The sequence below is a fragment of the Sander lucioperca genome, chromosome 21, assembly GCF_008315115.2.
Source record: "Sander lucioperca isolate FBNREF2018 chromosome 21, SLUC_FBN_1.2, whole genome shotgun sequence".
Lineage (NCBI taxonomy): Eukaryota > Metazoa > Chordata > Actinopteri > Perciformes > Percidae > Sander > Sander lucioperca.
In genome coordinates this window covers 15,548,689-15,563,574 of record NC_050193.1, presented here as the reverse complement: position 1 = coordinate 15,563,574, position 14,886 = coordinate 15,548,689, and the positions used below count along the sequence as shown (strand labels likewise).

Genomic DNA, 14,886 nt, shown 5'->3' with positions numbered 1-14,886 from the left:
ACATTTTATTCTCAGCTTTTATGTGTTCTTAATTTTTTTTAAATCGTTTTGAACCGCTTTTTAATGTTTTAGTAATGTAAAGCACTTTGAATTGCCCTGTTGCTGAAATGTGCTATACAAATAAAGCTGCCTTGCCTTGCCTTGCCTACAAGAAAAATACAACATCTCTAATGAGGCGTGTCACACACCACAACAAAACACAGCAACCTGCTATTCTTATGGCCATATGAGAAGATGAGTTGTAAAATGTAAAGCACAAGTCATGCAGGGAACCCCACTACCTCAATCTGCACCCAAGAAGAGCCAGCAGAGATACCAAGACATGAAAAAAGATTATCATTAGTCATCCTTCAAGACAGGAATGTTTGTGTGTGTGTGTGTGTGTGTGTGTGTGTGTGTGCGTGCGTGCGTGTGTACCTGTTGCGCAAGATTGCATTTGTGATGTATTGCTACTAGGTAGCGAAGGACTAGTTTGGTAGCCTCTGTTTTTCCAGACCCGCTCTCCCCACTGAAACACAGTAACACACACTCACTGGACAGAGATAACAGCCATCAATATGACTCAGTAGTTAGATACAGTTAAAAAAATTAATTCAGACAGTTAGACAGTCCTCTGCTGAAGAGGTCACGGCAATGTTCTGCGTTGTCAGATATGCAAGGCTATTGTGAAAATGAGTGCCTAATAAAGTGTGCCTTTCATCAGCATGGGAAGGAATAATAAAATATGACAAATACTGTCAATTTGAAGGATAAACATATGGTTTTCTACCTCAGTATCTTGACGTGACTGCCTGCCTTCACCTCAGCTAAAAGGTTAGAGGAGCTGTTAAACATAACTGGCCATAGCAAATGAATGGCTCAGAAAATAACATTGGGTAGCTTCACTTTAAAGGTTTTTTTTTTTTTATATTAATGAACGTCCGTTACATTCTAGCCATTGCCAAAGCTAATTAAGATTATCAGCTCCACACAACTCTCTCTGTGTTTCTCAGTATGCCTTTGTTTAGAAATTGGTGACTGTCGCACGCAGAAACCTCTTCTGAAGAGTCCATCATGTTTTTTTAATCCTCCGTGTCCTCCTTGGCTACAAGTAACTGTGTGGAGGAGGGGTGGGGGCGCTTGCACGATTACGGAAGGCTTGTGTCATGTGGATGCAACAACAGTGTTGTCTCCTCATGGGGGCGACAGAAACTACGCACTATAACTTTAAATACTCTTAAATTAACAACACCAAAAATACAGTGTCCAGTAGTGAGAGTGATGTCACATGTTGACCAGGAAAGCCCTTCCTACTGAAAATATGTTCCCCGCACACATGGTGCTTTTGAAACCTTTATTTGTAAAATGCTATGGATAAACAGGGACATTTTGACATTTTATATGACATTTCTGATACTTTTACACACTACTGATAAGACCAGTCACCAAAACTACTAATAAATAGAAAACCTTAAAATGATGGTTTATTACAGAAAAGTGTGCTAGTATATGCTTGTATTTAGCATTCTTGAATGGTAGGCTGGATGAACTTTTTTTGCATACTGGGCTGCAAAAGTGTGATAATCTGTTTTTGAAATGCTAAAGTAGCGGAAAATTCAGTTATTTTGATGGCAAAGTAGAAGCTCATTAAGAGTGAACATTATCCGCACTTTAGGACCACTACACCCAGCTTTTATTAATCACTTAGAGCATCCATTATATGATCCTTCTCACCTCCCTACTGGTGCTTGTAGAGGGTTTGACTTAATTGACTAAGTGATGTGAGACCAAGCTAATCTTGCATTAGGCAGGGCATCAATTCCACTTTTGCGTTGAATCACCTGAAACGCTCTCACACACACACTGGGCTTCATCACTGCCAACAGCTTAGTGCTAAATACCCCCATTAAGCAAGTTTGGCCAAAGGGGGGCAGGAGTGTGTGTGTGTGTGTGTGTGTGTGTGTGTGTGTGTGTGTGTGTGTGTGTGTGTGTGTGTGTGTGTGTGTACGTGTGTTTAGGGACACCGGCACCTTGACCACATTCCAGCATAAGGTTTCAACTCACTGGCCATTACTGGTCACTGTACACCAGACCTCAGTTACCCCTAAACACACACTCAGTGACTCCCACACAAACATAGGGTTTGCACATGTGTACTTGGACACACACACACACACACACACACACACACACACACACACACACACACACACACACACACACACACACACACACACACACACACACACACACACACACACACACACACCTCTGAAAGATAATCTGATCCTGGCCCAGACCTGGCTGGCCTTTCCTTACAGGTGTCTCATTCCAAATACGGCTAGAGTTTTCCAGGTATGTGCGAATGTGTGCATGTGTGGGCATTTGTGTATTTCATATAATTGTTTCTGGCCATTTCTGAAAGCACACACCAATGTGCAAGTGTGTGCTTTTACATCTGAGTCAGATGTAAATGGGCTCTGAGTGTATCTGTGTTTTTGTGTGTGGAGATCAGTTTTGACTTGGAGTGAGGCGCCTGTGACAGATAGACAGAGCGCGAGAGGAGTGAGAGATGACTCCGTCTTAAGTTTGCTGGCCAGAAAACCACAGACAGACACTCATGAATTTACAAACACTAGTCTAACTGGAGATGGAAACATAACTGTCCAAGAAGCTTAATGGAATATACCAAGGTTAAACCGTTACAAAACCCTGGAAGGTTACTAATGATGTGCAAAAAACATATCTTGCTGCTGGTTTTTACAAATAAAAAAATCTTTGTATCTATCAAAATCCTGTGTAATGATTAATGAACTGTATGGAATTACTCAGGCACATCTGATGTGATGACACAAACTCAGTCTTAGTGAATGGAACTCTTATGTATAAATCATATGGCTGTGGACTTGTCTGGTTTACAGGTACATGGAAAGTGATTAAGACTATAGAGAGACAGCCTCTTACCTGATTATTATGACCTGGTTGTGTTTGGCATCCATCATTTTGGAATAAGCAGCGTTTGCTATGGCAAACAAATGCCTGAAGGAGAAAGAGTAACACCATCAAGCTCAGATACTTGAAGAGATGAAAGCAATGAACTCAAACTCTAAGTCTTCGTATCTGTTTCTCCATACTTATCTTCTGTATTTTTGACCTTCTTTTTTTCCCTTTCCCAACTTAATTATTTACCTGCAACATACCTTCCTTTACTTAAAACATGCCAGCTTCCTCTCAACATTTTATTTTTCTTCCATTGCAATCGAGCCAACAAGTTTTAAAATAAAACAGGATAATTAGTAATAATATATAGTACAGATGAAACTCAATTTCAAAAATGGATCTATTCGGTTGTGTTTTAACAATATAATGTACTATAATGTAATGCTCACAATTCTAGCGTTCAGTTTGTTGGTTTTCAGTTAACTGTCCCCAAAGTTTGAGAGTAAACATGACTTACGGAGGGTACTCTCCGAGAGCATGACCCTGGTACAGCAGCACCATGTCCGTCCCATAGATGTTGTACATCTTGTAGGGATTCACAGACACCAGAATACTACCTATGTATGTCTGAAAAAACAAGGAATGGAGAGAGAGAAGAAAAGAAGGAAATTATATTCCAAAGAGAATAAAAAGAAACAGAGATAAAGAGAACGGTTTATAAAATCAACACACAAACTCCAATAAACTGATTTGACTTCAGATTTGTAGGTTCAAGAAATTTTTAGTAGTATAATGGTTGCATGTAGGTGGTTGTATGTTGGATGTGTGTGCTGATCAGATACTTGCATAAATAAGCTCCCTCTCAGATCTTTTCCTCAGGTTCAGCAAAACAGACCCTTCATGCATCTCCCTAGACAGAAGCAGTAGGACAAAGGGTCTCTTTGATCAATATGTAGGCGTGTTCCACAACTGCAATTATTCCTCTTCCAGCTTCTAGGAGTCATACATCATGTCTTTGAAGCTTCAAACCTACTGCATTGTGCTGCATATGCAGTAGGATTTTCTCATTCTCAATACTCTGAGAAAGGTAACCATGACTGCAGTTAATTAATTCAAATCTTGATAAACCAAATGGAATTAATTTCTTTGATTGTCAAGTGATGGATTGCCTTAAATCTTACTTTTCATATACACAGTTTACGGTTTACTGTCAATTTGTAGGTTTCTCTCTGAAAAAGAGTTCACTCTGATGTGTGTGATTTGTCTACTTACTCTAACTGTGTCATATCTTCCACTCCATCTTCCTCTCGTCGCTCCCGGTGAGCCATGGTTGGCAGGCTTCTGATTGAGTACATCTAAATACATACATACACACTCAGAAATGAGGACATGATGCATGTATGATCAATGGGCTCATGCATTAAAACATCCTCACATTCACATGGATAACTACACTAATGTGCCAGGAGTTCACCCTAACATTACATCTGCAACTACAAGATTACACCACAAACACAAAGACTTACTGTATAGTGCCCAACATTAGCTATTGTGTCTACTTGTAGTGTGAGTCATGTTTCAAAGCTTTTACCTTGTCAAACCAGTGGCCCTGTGGTTCCCCCTCCCTGCTGAGATTCCAATCTCCTGGTTCATTCCCCATGTGTCCCTGTACCATCAGGCTTTGGGGGTCCAGCAGCTCCCCGTCTCTATACATGGACCACTTATTGAGATTCTGAACTGTGCCGTGAGGTAGAACCCTCTCTGCACCCCACACATCCACGTCTTGCTGTAGTCCTAAGCCTTCAACTCCAGGGCCCTGTGCCCAGTGCTGTTCATGGCCGGATCCCTGGACCTGGGGTGACACTACAGCATATGAGGGTAGGCGGAAAGAGGCCCCCCGGAGATGAGAGTTCTGCAGGGCACCAGAGAGATTAAGTGAGCGAGGTTCTGGGGTGCTAGGTGCACCAAGCCGTGTCATTATATTACCGGGGAGATGGTAATTTGCCCCACGAAGGTTTGGGTTCTTTGATAAAGCATTAGACAGGTCAAGTGTTCGAGGTGCTGTAGTGGGCTGAGAGCGGGTCATCAGAGTTCCGTCAGGCAGACGGTAAGTGGCAGAGCGGATGTTCTGGTTGCGGAGAGCATTGGAGAGGTCAAGGGAACGTGGCTCAGAGGTATCAGCAGAACCAGGCTGCCTCAAAAGTGATGTGCTTGGGAGTCTGTAGGAGGCACCTCGGAGGTTGGTGTTTAACATTGCACCCGAAAGGTTAGGACCAGAGGAGGCAGAGGTGGATGCTTGAGTTTGGTTCCGTGAAAACAACGATGATCCATCTGGGAGTTGAAACTTTGCCTTACGCAGGTTAGCATTCATCAGGGCGCTCGATAGCCCCGGTGATGATACTGCACTCACAGCATTCTGTGTCTCCTCTACCGGATGTGTTAGAATTGAACCATCTGGTAATCGATAAGAAGCCTTACGAACATTAGGATTGAGAAGAGCAGAGGAGAGTATAGAAGATGAAGGGGTGACATGCTCAGGTGCTGGCTCGTTTCTTGTAATAAAAGTTCCATCTGGCAGCCTATATGTGGCTTTACTTACATTGGGGTTCAACAGTGCAGAGGAAAGCATAGGTGAGGAAAGGGAGTGTACAGGTGTGGGCTCTGTCCTGGTTACAAGAGTGCCATCAGGCAAACGATATGTGGCCTGTCGCAAACTGGGATTGAGCAAGGCAGAGGACAGCATAGAGGATGAGAGGGGTGATGGACCTTGGGAAGGTTCAACAGGTTCCGTTCTGGTGACCAATGAGCCGTCAGGTAAACGATAGGTGGCCTGACGTAGGCTTTGGTTCTGCAGGGCATTAGAGAGCATAGAGGGGGACACCCTCCCACCACCACCACCACCAGTGGTAACCGGAGACTGAACAGGTCTCCCGGACATTGTCAAAGTGCCACCTGGAAGTCTTAACATGGATCCCTGGATTTGAGAGGTCTGCAGTCCACCAGAGAGAAATGAAGAGGTACCTCTTATAGTAACTTGTTGAGGTGTGGTGGGAGGAGGAGCGGGAGAGGCAGGGGAGAGGTGCCGCTGAAGGGGTGAGACAAAGGAAGCATTACGTAGCTGGGAGGTAAGCATAGCAGAAGACAAGTGTGGGGAGGAGGGTACAGAGGGGACAGAAGGGGCTGCTGCCTGTGGGGATGAGAGGACAGTTGTATAGACATTGGCATTGCGTTGTAGAGGAGATGAGTAGGAGGCGCTGCGCAAGTGGGAGTTCTGCATCAAAGCATTAGATAGACCAGGAGTGGCATATGGGCTCCCCTCATGGCTCAAATGAACATCAGCTGATATATCCCCCTGGCCACCAGGTATGGGGGAAGGGCTTCTCTGTAAAGTAGTTGTGTAGCTGGCATTCTGCAGATAAGGGTTTTGGAGCGCATGCCCTAGATAAGGTGATGAGGGTGCAGGTTGAGGGGGGTTTTGGGGGTAGACTTCATACTGTGTTTGGGGGGAAGAGGGTCTCTGTAAAGGAGAAGAGTAAGCAGTGTTGGAGTAAGGGATGGAGGAGGGAAGAGGAGAAGGAAGAAAGGGAGCACCTACCCCCTGATGGGTTGGTAAAGCATTTGTAAGCATTGGGGATGGGCCTGGCTCCATCATTGTGTAGTCATACTGGGTAATGGTTTGAGATGGTTGGAGAGTACCAGGAAGACTGGGGTGATATACTGGAGGTTGAAAAGATGATGGCCCTGGACTCTGGGGACTCATAGCCCTGTGGGGAAAGGGGGACGGTGGTTGAGACATATGGCGCATGGGAGAGGCTGAACGGGAGGGCAGAGGAGATGGACGGGGCAGTGGTTGTGGAGATGGAGGTCTACTCTGCAGCCTATGTACTGATGGCTGGGGAGAAAGAGGACCGCTATGTTTCAAAGAAGGCTGTGGAGAGACAGGAGGCACTGGAGGAGGTGCTCTGACTGACTGCCTAGATTGAAGAGAAGGTTGGTTTCTGGGCATACGGACTAGCGGCTGCCCCCTACCTACAGGTCTGTGGAAGCCTCTTTGGGGAGTACCAATTCGCTTTGACTCCCTTAACCCTATAGGCCGGGAGCCTGACCTGGCTAACATGGGTGTTCCAGCTACACCCCCTATCTGTCCTGAGGAAGGGGCTGGGCCACTATGGATAGAGGACCTGAATGGGGCTACATGCTGAGTGACAGGGGGTCCATGTCTACTGCTTCTCTGGGAGTAGGGATTAGTTGGGTAGGGTTTCACGGCCCCCATGGGTACATGATTTCGGCCTCCAGCACCACCTCTCAGCCTGCGAGTAGAGGACCGGGTGGGGAGGGGGCGACTGGTGATCCGTGATGGGGAAGGAGAGGGAGGACGATGGGGGGAAGTAGGGCGGAAGGTTTGGGGGGGGGACTGAGATCTCTCAGGTAGAGGCGGGCTCTGTCTTTGTGGGGATGGTAGGGGAGGAGAGGGGGAACGCCTCAACTTGGATGTTTCTTTTCTACCTTTAAACAAATGTGGTCTGGTAGATGGCCGAGGAACAGCAGGAGGGGGTTGCTGTCTGAAAGACAGTCTCGGGGAAGGTGGTGGGCTTACTCTTTTCCTCATTGATCCCCGGGGTGATGCTAAGGAACTAGAAAGGGGGGATTGGGGTCGGACAGTTGATGGTGCCCTCCGGAACCCAGCTCCCCCACTTCCTCTTGACAGGGATGGCTGAGCTCTAACTGACATCCCTCTCCTCTGGTGTGATGAAGAAGCAGGTGGGCTGGGTGGCCTCCACCTTTGGGAAGCCTTCATTTGGCCTGCCATTGAGGCCCGGTGAGTGAGACCTCTCCTATGTAAGCGAGGGGAGAGATAGGGGTCTTGCTGGATGCCTGTTTGGATGTCCATGTGATGTGGCGAGAAGTGGGGTGAAGGAGGTGCCATTGCCCTAACTGATCCTGGCCTAAGTGATAGCTGTGGAGATGAAAGGGGACTCATTCGTCGCATTGGCCTAGGAGAGGCCACTGGTGAAGGCAGTGTAGAATGCATCAGGGGAGGCATTGGCGGATGCATTTGTGCAACCATTGGTGACATTTGCCCCATCTGGAACATTCGTGAGTCTTGGGGGAGGGACGGTTGGTACACTTGGGAGGCCAACTGTTGTGGTAATGGGGATGGCGACATGTGACTGAGAGAAACAGAGAAAGGACGGTGAGTAGGCTGAGAGAGAGAGAACTGCTCCTGTTGATGAATCATAGCTGTTGGCGTGGGGGCTTGTCTGTGAAGAATGGGGGTTTGTTGTTGGTTCATAACAGTGGGGTAATGGAACTGTGCAGGAAAGTATGTGGGAAGGGGCTGCTCATATTGTATATCTGACATCATTTCCAGATTGTTGAGGGCAAGAGCTGGGGAAGGAGGGGGGCACATTGGGGAGGAGGGACGAGAATGAAGAAGAGGAGGAGGAAGTGGCAGGGTTTCCACCTCTATTCTGTCTTTTCCAAATAGCCTAACCTGGGGCCTGGGGACCCTGAAACGCTCTGCTGAAAATGGCTCAGCAAGAGGGTAAGACAGCTGCTCCTGTCCATATAGCTGTCCTGTCTCAGCTGGATCCAGCCCAGCTTCCATATAGAAAGGTTGCTGATAGGGGTTATACATAGCAGCAGGGTCTGTATATCCCAGCATTGGGTCATTATATAGGCCGGAAACAACATCATAACCACCACTCATCATGCCATATGGGTCAGACATCCCATAGTTATAACCCATATTGTGGTCAAAGTAATCTCCATACAGCTCAGGGTCATGTGGGTCATAGAAATCATCCATGGCATTACCATAGTAACCATATGGCTCTGGCTCCACTTCATACAGCATTCCATCTTCACCATAGTAATACTCCATCTCTTCATCGCCATAGTAATCTTCATACTCATCATAGCCATAAGGGTAACTGTAGTAATCCACATCATCCTCGTAGTACAACTCATCATCATAATAAAAGTTGCCTTCATCATCATAGTAACCATATTCATCTTCCCACTCATCATCATCATCATCATCATAGTAATCCAGTTCATCTCCATAAGGGTCATATGGGTCATAGGTCAAAGGTTGTCTCAGGTAGCCATTAGGCCTCCTCCTGTCGTGGTAATCTTCCTCATATCCATACTCATCATCATACTCATAGCCCTCATTGTAATAATGAGTCTGTCTCCCTCTAGTGTCTCTGTTAGCAAATGACAGACTCTTTCGTCCCCGTCCTCCTGCTCGTTCCCCTAGCCGACCTTGGCCCTTAGCAGTCAGGAACCTCCCTGTCAACCAGTTAGATACTGCAGCCATCCTTCCTAACACCCGGCTTTTGGACTGAAACCCTGATCCTGCTTTCTTTTTCCCAAACATGCCTTTGAACTTCCCTCCCAGTCCCTTTGCCTCTGCTGCCATTTTCCCCTGCCCCCCTAAGCCAGATAAATTAAATGTCTTTTTAGGTGGTGTGGTTTCTTTTGGAGCATCATTCTTTTTATTAAACAAGCTGAAGCCTGACAGACCAGACTTTTTGTCAGCGGAAGATGATATACCCCCAAACCCAGCAAAAAGCTTGCTGGTTCCCAGTAGTGGTTTACTACCAGCAGGGGGCTTCTTTTTCTTGGAGAGTCGTAGGAAGAGACGGGAGGTGCTTTTGAGGTTTCTCTTTGGTTTTGGTTTCTCTGCCTGCTGTTTAGAGGGCATGCTAAAAGGAGAGGACTTCCCTGTAAGGCCTGTGAGGGCTTTGGAGGTTCCTCTGAGGTTAGAACCGAGATTTGGTGTCTTTTGTGCTTTTGCTGCACTTGCACTCTTCTTCTGTCCCTCTGCAGCAAAGCCCATCATGGCCCTGGAGGCTCCTTTGATGTTGACATCACTCATCTTCTTCAGGTTTACTGCACCCATCTTTTTATTGATCTGTGCCTTTCCCGTCTTTTCATCCTCTTCCTCATCACCATCATCATCAGACGGAGGTAAGTGTTTAGGAGGCTTAAATCCCTTTACAGCAATGGCCTTGGAGGCACCTTTCAGAGCTGCTTTCCCTTTCCCTTTCCCTTTATCCTTCTTGGTAACTACCTCTTCCTCAGTGTCATCACTCTTTTCTTCCTCAGTCTTCATCTCCTCTTCTTCTTCCTCTGACCCCTCCTCTGACTCACTGACAGGTTTCTTTCCCTTTCCCTTTTTTCCATCATCCTTCCCTTTCCCCTTAGCTGGTGGCTCCTCCGGTTTCTTTCCCCCTTTATTGTCATCTTTCCCTCCCTTCTTATCAACCTTTCCTCCCTTCTTTGGCTCCTCTGACTTGCCTTTCTTGGCAGCTGATTTTGCATCACCTTTTTTAGGTGGCATGATGTCTCCTAACTCATATCATTCTGAACAACTAGAGAAAGAACATGTTTCCGAAATGTGCTAAAGCAGGCCAATATCAATGTCAATGTTGATGTACTCTTGAGATTTTTCACATCTTGTCTCCTTTTTTCTCAATCTGTCTCTGTGACACCCCAGAAACCCCAGCACACTGTGTCCAAAGTCAGTTGTTTTATAATACACACAGAGACAAACCACAGTGCTTCAAAACACAATCTAGTAATGGAATCTCAGCCATCAGTGCTCGCTCGAATTACAGTACGTCTTCAAGCCTCAGCAAAAAAGTTGTTGTCTCTGTGTAAATAAAGAGAGACAGAAACCTGTCTAGGAGTGTTACATTAAAAACATTGAATTTAAAATGTTACATATGAGAAAGATTAATCTCACTGGTTAGAGTCTCTTTCAGTTTTACCCACTTGTTGCATCTGGGTCACTGAGTTTTTCCACTGAAGTCCATCCAGCATAGCAAAAATGCTTGTACATTTCTGTTCTTGTTCCCCTTTACAGGCTTGTAAGTAACTTCCCAGGGTCACACGATGAATAAAACACCCTGTTATCCCAGTGACAGGGTCTGTGTAGTCCTTTGTGTGTCTCCCATTGTTATTGCGTCCTGTGAGTCCGGCAATGAATCCTCATCTTGGCCCCCGCAACAACTTTGGCAGGACGTCCCCACAGCAAGGAGAGCCGATGTGTGTGCGTCTGTGTGAGTCTCGGCCTTCAGGGGTGTCCTCCTCTTTGTCTGAGAGCGAATGTGTATGCGCTCTGTATCCTCCCACATCCACGTCAGCTTGCCTTTGTGACCTCCTTCAACCTTCTGCATCTCTCTCTGGTTATTGCAGCTTCATCCATCCCCTGTTCGCCTCAACTTGAGGCCAAACCATATTCTCAGCTCATGTGCATGCACATATGAGAATGCTTATTGTATGCCTGTGTGTATATATGCATCAGAGTGTATCCCTATAATACAGTTGCAAAGGGCACCTTAATGCACCAAATACACTGCCCCGGGGTAACCTTATCTGCAGGCTCGCTCCTGTATGAATAATGCAGGCTGGCTGAGCTGTTGCTAAACTGTGTCTGAGAGGCAAAGCTACGCAAAGCCAAAACACACACACCAACGGTAGCAGCATGGACCACAGCTGAGAGTGATACATGCTAAAAATGTCCACACAGGCATTCAATAGTTTGCACACACACCAACCGTACATATGGGCACGTTTCATGCAGGAAGATACAATGTAGGACACTTTCAACTTTACATGAGTTATTCAAATAAAGCAAAGGATTAATAAAAATGAATAATTATTCAGTGTAGCACTCCAGCTAACTGAAGTCATTAGAAGAAAACTACCCCTCACAATTCATAAATTAGAGCCTAATTTAGAGTAGGCTGGGCGATATGGAGAAAATCAAATATCATGATATTTTTGACCAAATACCTCAATATCGATACCGCAACGATATTGTAGTGTTGACTATTGGTGTTTTCACAAAATATTTACACAATGAGATTTTTGATAAATAATCACCAGTAATGTTGATATAATGACTAAGTGGGTAAAGGCAAATAATAGAACAGTTACAACAGTCTGGTAACTTCAGAAAAGTACATCACTTTACTATAATGCAGCCTTTAAAACCAGGAAAAGACAACACTTATGCCATATCACGATATTACGATATTCAAAATCTAAGATGATATCTAGTCTCATATCACGATATCGATATAATATTGATATATTGTCCAGCTCTAATTTAGAGCTTAAAAAAACAAACTGCCATGATCCTCCAAATGTTCAGTCTTTTTCATGATCCTATAGTGTATATTAGGCATCTACAATGTCCATTGGAATTTTGAAAGGATAATCAAAAAATATAAATATTTTATTTGTCTTCTCATCGCTGTAGCTAAAACACACAGACACATACATACATCTCTTCCCTGTCAGAAGAGCAAGGTATAACATGGGCGGATGTGGGGTGTGATGGCATTACATAAACGGCAGATGTTGATTCATTGAGGACGATCTGATGTTAGTTAGTTCAACGATGATGGTCTGATGTTAATTCATTGATGACTGGCTGATATTCCAGGAGGTCATCTCAGTGGCAGATATTAATGTTTAATGGCTGCCCTGTGTTCTGCCTACGCAGCATAGATAAAACATTCATCGCAGGGAGCTCTAAATATATCACAAAGGGTCAACCCAGCCCTGGGCTGCTCCCCAACCAATATATTATACATAAGGGCTAGTGTCAGGGGTTAACAGCCAGACACCACAGAGCACACGGAGGATAGAGAGCAAATGGCAAAAGAAAGAAAAACAAACCTACAGCAAGATACAATAAAATAGTTAATACAGGCATTTATCTATGGAAATAGTAAATGATTTATTTTTAAGTTACGGAAAACAAAAGAAAGGTCTTCATCACTTATGTCAATTACAGCTAACAGGTCCACCTCTAACTTTTCTTTTCGCCAGCGGGAGTTGGAAGGACTAATAGTCTTGACCTGAGATAGGATCTGAGCAGAAATCTGTATCACGTATCCCCAGGTGCAGTGACCATGACAAAACTCTAAACTGTCTGCAGGCTGCACAGCAATAACAACAACAGCAGCTGTTGGTATCGTCTAACTGTAGACTGAGATAAGGGGATAAAGACAGCGAGGGGCACAGAGGAAAGTTGAAAAGTTCCTTCCCGTCTCATCAGATGAACACACAGTGAAGGTTGTTGGTCACAGGTGAGACACACAAAGAGATCTATTTGATATGTGTGATATGTATCTGCTGTCTGGCTGATGTGGTCTGTTGACTGAGTGAACTGGTAATGAAAAGAGAGCAGATGACAGAGATGGAGGAGGTGGGGAAAGGTAAGGAGGGAAAGGGGGGGGCAGAGGCAAAGAGAGAGGTGCATCAACGAACTGCTGATGAATGAACTGCAGATTACATGAACGCTGAAAAGATGCTGAGCAGAAAAAAGTGGGAATGAAACGAGGGAGAGGGACAGACACGGACTCACTGAAAGAAATTGAGAAAAGGATGTGAAATAAAAAATGAACTAAAAGTAAAGGGGGGGAGGGAACAACAGAACTAGAAAACAAAAAATGAGAGAGAAAGATGGTTATAGTGAGAAACAGAAGATGGAGGGATGACAGAGTAATAGAGAAGGACAAAGGAGAGCAAGTGAGAGAGTGACAGATGAAGGGGAGAGTCTCTTCATCTACGTGTCAATCACTGACAACACGCTTTCAGCAGACGCACTCAGTGACACACAACCTGAGCAGAGCACAGCCAACAGGCTCATTTAATGACTATGGGCGCACACACACACTCACACACTCACACACACACACACACACACACACACACACACACACACACACGCAGGTATGTCTCATAATGAAGATTGCATGCGATCACTGAATGCAGGTGCTACTCTGAATCATCTGGAAAGACTATCTAGAGATTGACAGCCACACACACAAAATAACAACCACACACACACACACACACACACACACACACACACAAAATAACAGCCTCATAAGAACGAAACAGCCCGAGCCAGCTAACTCTGGACAAGAATAAGACTGTACATGCTCACAAAGACAATGCTAACGTGCTGATTTTTACCAGGTTTACCATCTTAATTTAGCATTTGCTAATTAGCACTTAACACAAAGTACATTTGATGCCGATGGGAATGTCATCAGTTTTGTTGGTATTTGGTCATAAAGTATTGGACAAATTGAAATTTTCACCTGCTGATGGCACCAGATAAAAAGGTAGGGGATCCCACCAAGGTTGTTCTAATTCATCCTGAGGGGGTAATTTCATGTCAATACATCCATCCATCCAATAGTCTTTGAGATATTTCACTATGGACCAAAGCGGTAGACTGAATGACAGACAGACCGACATTGCCATCCCTAAACACGTTTGATTATTATAAAATATGTTACGAGGGTCAAAGCGCCCAGACAATATTTAGTCAACATTACTCTGCCGCTGGAAAAATGTTACTTGATTACGAAAACTATAAGGAGGAAAATGACGGACAAAGTGACAGCAAGGGAGAGAGCGTCTTTTCAGACAGAGAAGGTGCGACAGGAGGATGAGGAGGCTGGACTCAGGTTTCCTGTAAGCCTTTAAGCCTCATTCAGGTCTTAACCTTTGCTGCCAGATTACTCCGTGACTTGACAATGGAGAGATGCCAGCGGCTGTTAACACACTGAAGACCTGCCACAGAGGATCAAACACCAAGACTTGGATGGATGTACTGCTAATAGTAGACCTGAAAATGAGAAGCTGACTTTGACTCTAATGTATTTGTTACAAGTGAATTGTAATGCCAGTGCTTAGTGGCAGTATCAAACACAGATACAAGAAATAAATCTTCATTAACATACTTCTTTTACATGGGCTGTTCCTTCAATTTCTAGATCAATACAATCACGGACTACTTGTAAAAGGAGGGCAATTTTAGCATTTCGCAGACGCTGCAATGCAGGAATGTAAGTACTACACAACCTGTGAAAACAGAAGTTTAATGTCTTCTGTGCGTCTGGAGGGAGCTTTTCAAGGTAAAAAAACACAGCA

The 14,886-nt window shown here is 44.8% G+C and overlaps 1 protein-coding gene across 1 annotated transcript in view; it reads right to left on the bottom strand.

Annotated features, from left to right (window-relative positions):
• myo15aa (myosin XVAa) overlaps window positions 1-11,574 on the bottom strand; it is a 48,149-nt gene extending 36,575 nt beyond the window's left edge. The window contains exons 1-6 of the mRNA XM_035997049.1: window positions 4,511-11,574; window positions 4,192-4,274; window positions 3,766-3,829; window positions 3,437-3,546; window positions 2,944-3,018; window positions 418-508 (exon numbers count right to left, since the gene is read on the bottom strand). Of these exons, the coding sequence (XP_035852942.1) occupies window positions 418-508; window positions 2,944-3,018; window positions 3,437-3,546; window positions 3,766-3,829; window positions 4,192-4,274; window positions 4,511-10,267 (6,180 nt within the window). The 5' untranslated portion in view covers window positions 10,268-11,574. The remainder of the gene's footprint in view (window positions 1-417; window positions 509-2,943; window positions 3,019-3,436; window positions 3,547-3,765; window positions 3,830-4,191; window positions 4,275-4,510) is intronic.
• Window positions 11,575-14,886: the final 3,312 nt, after the last annotated feature.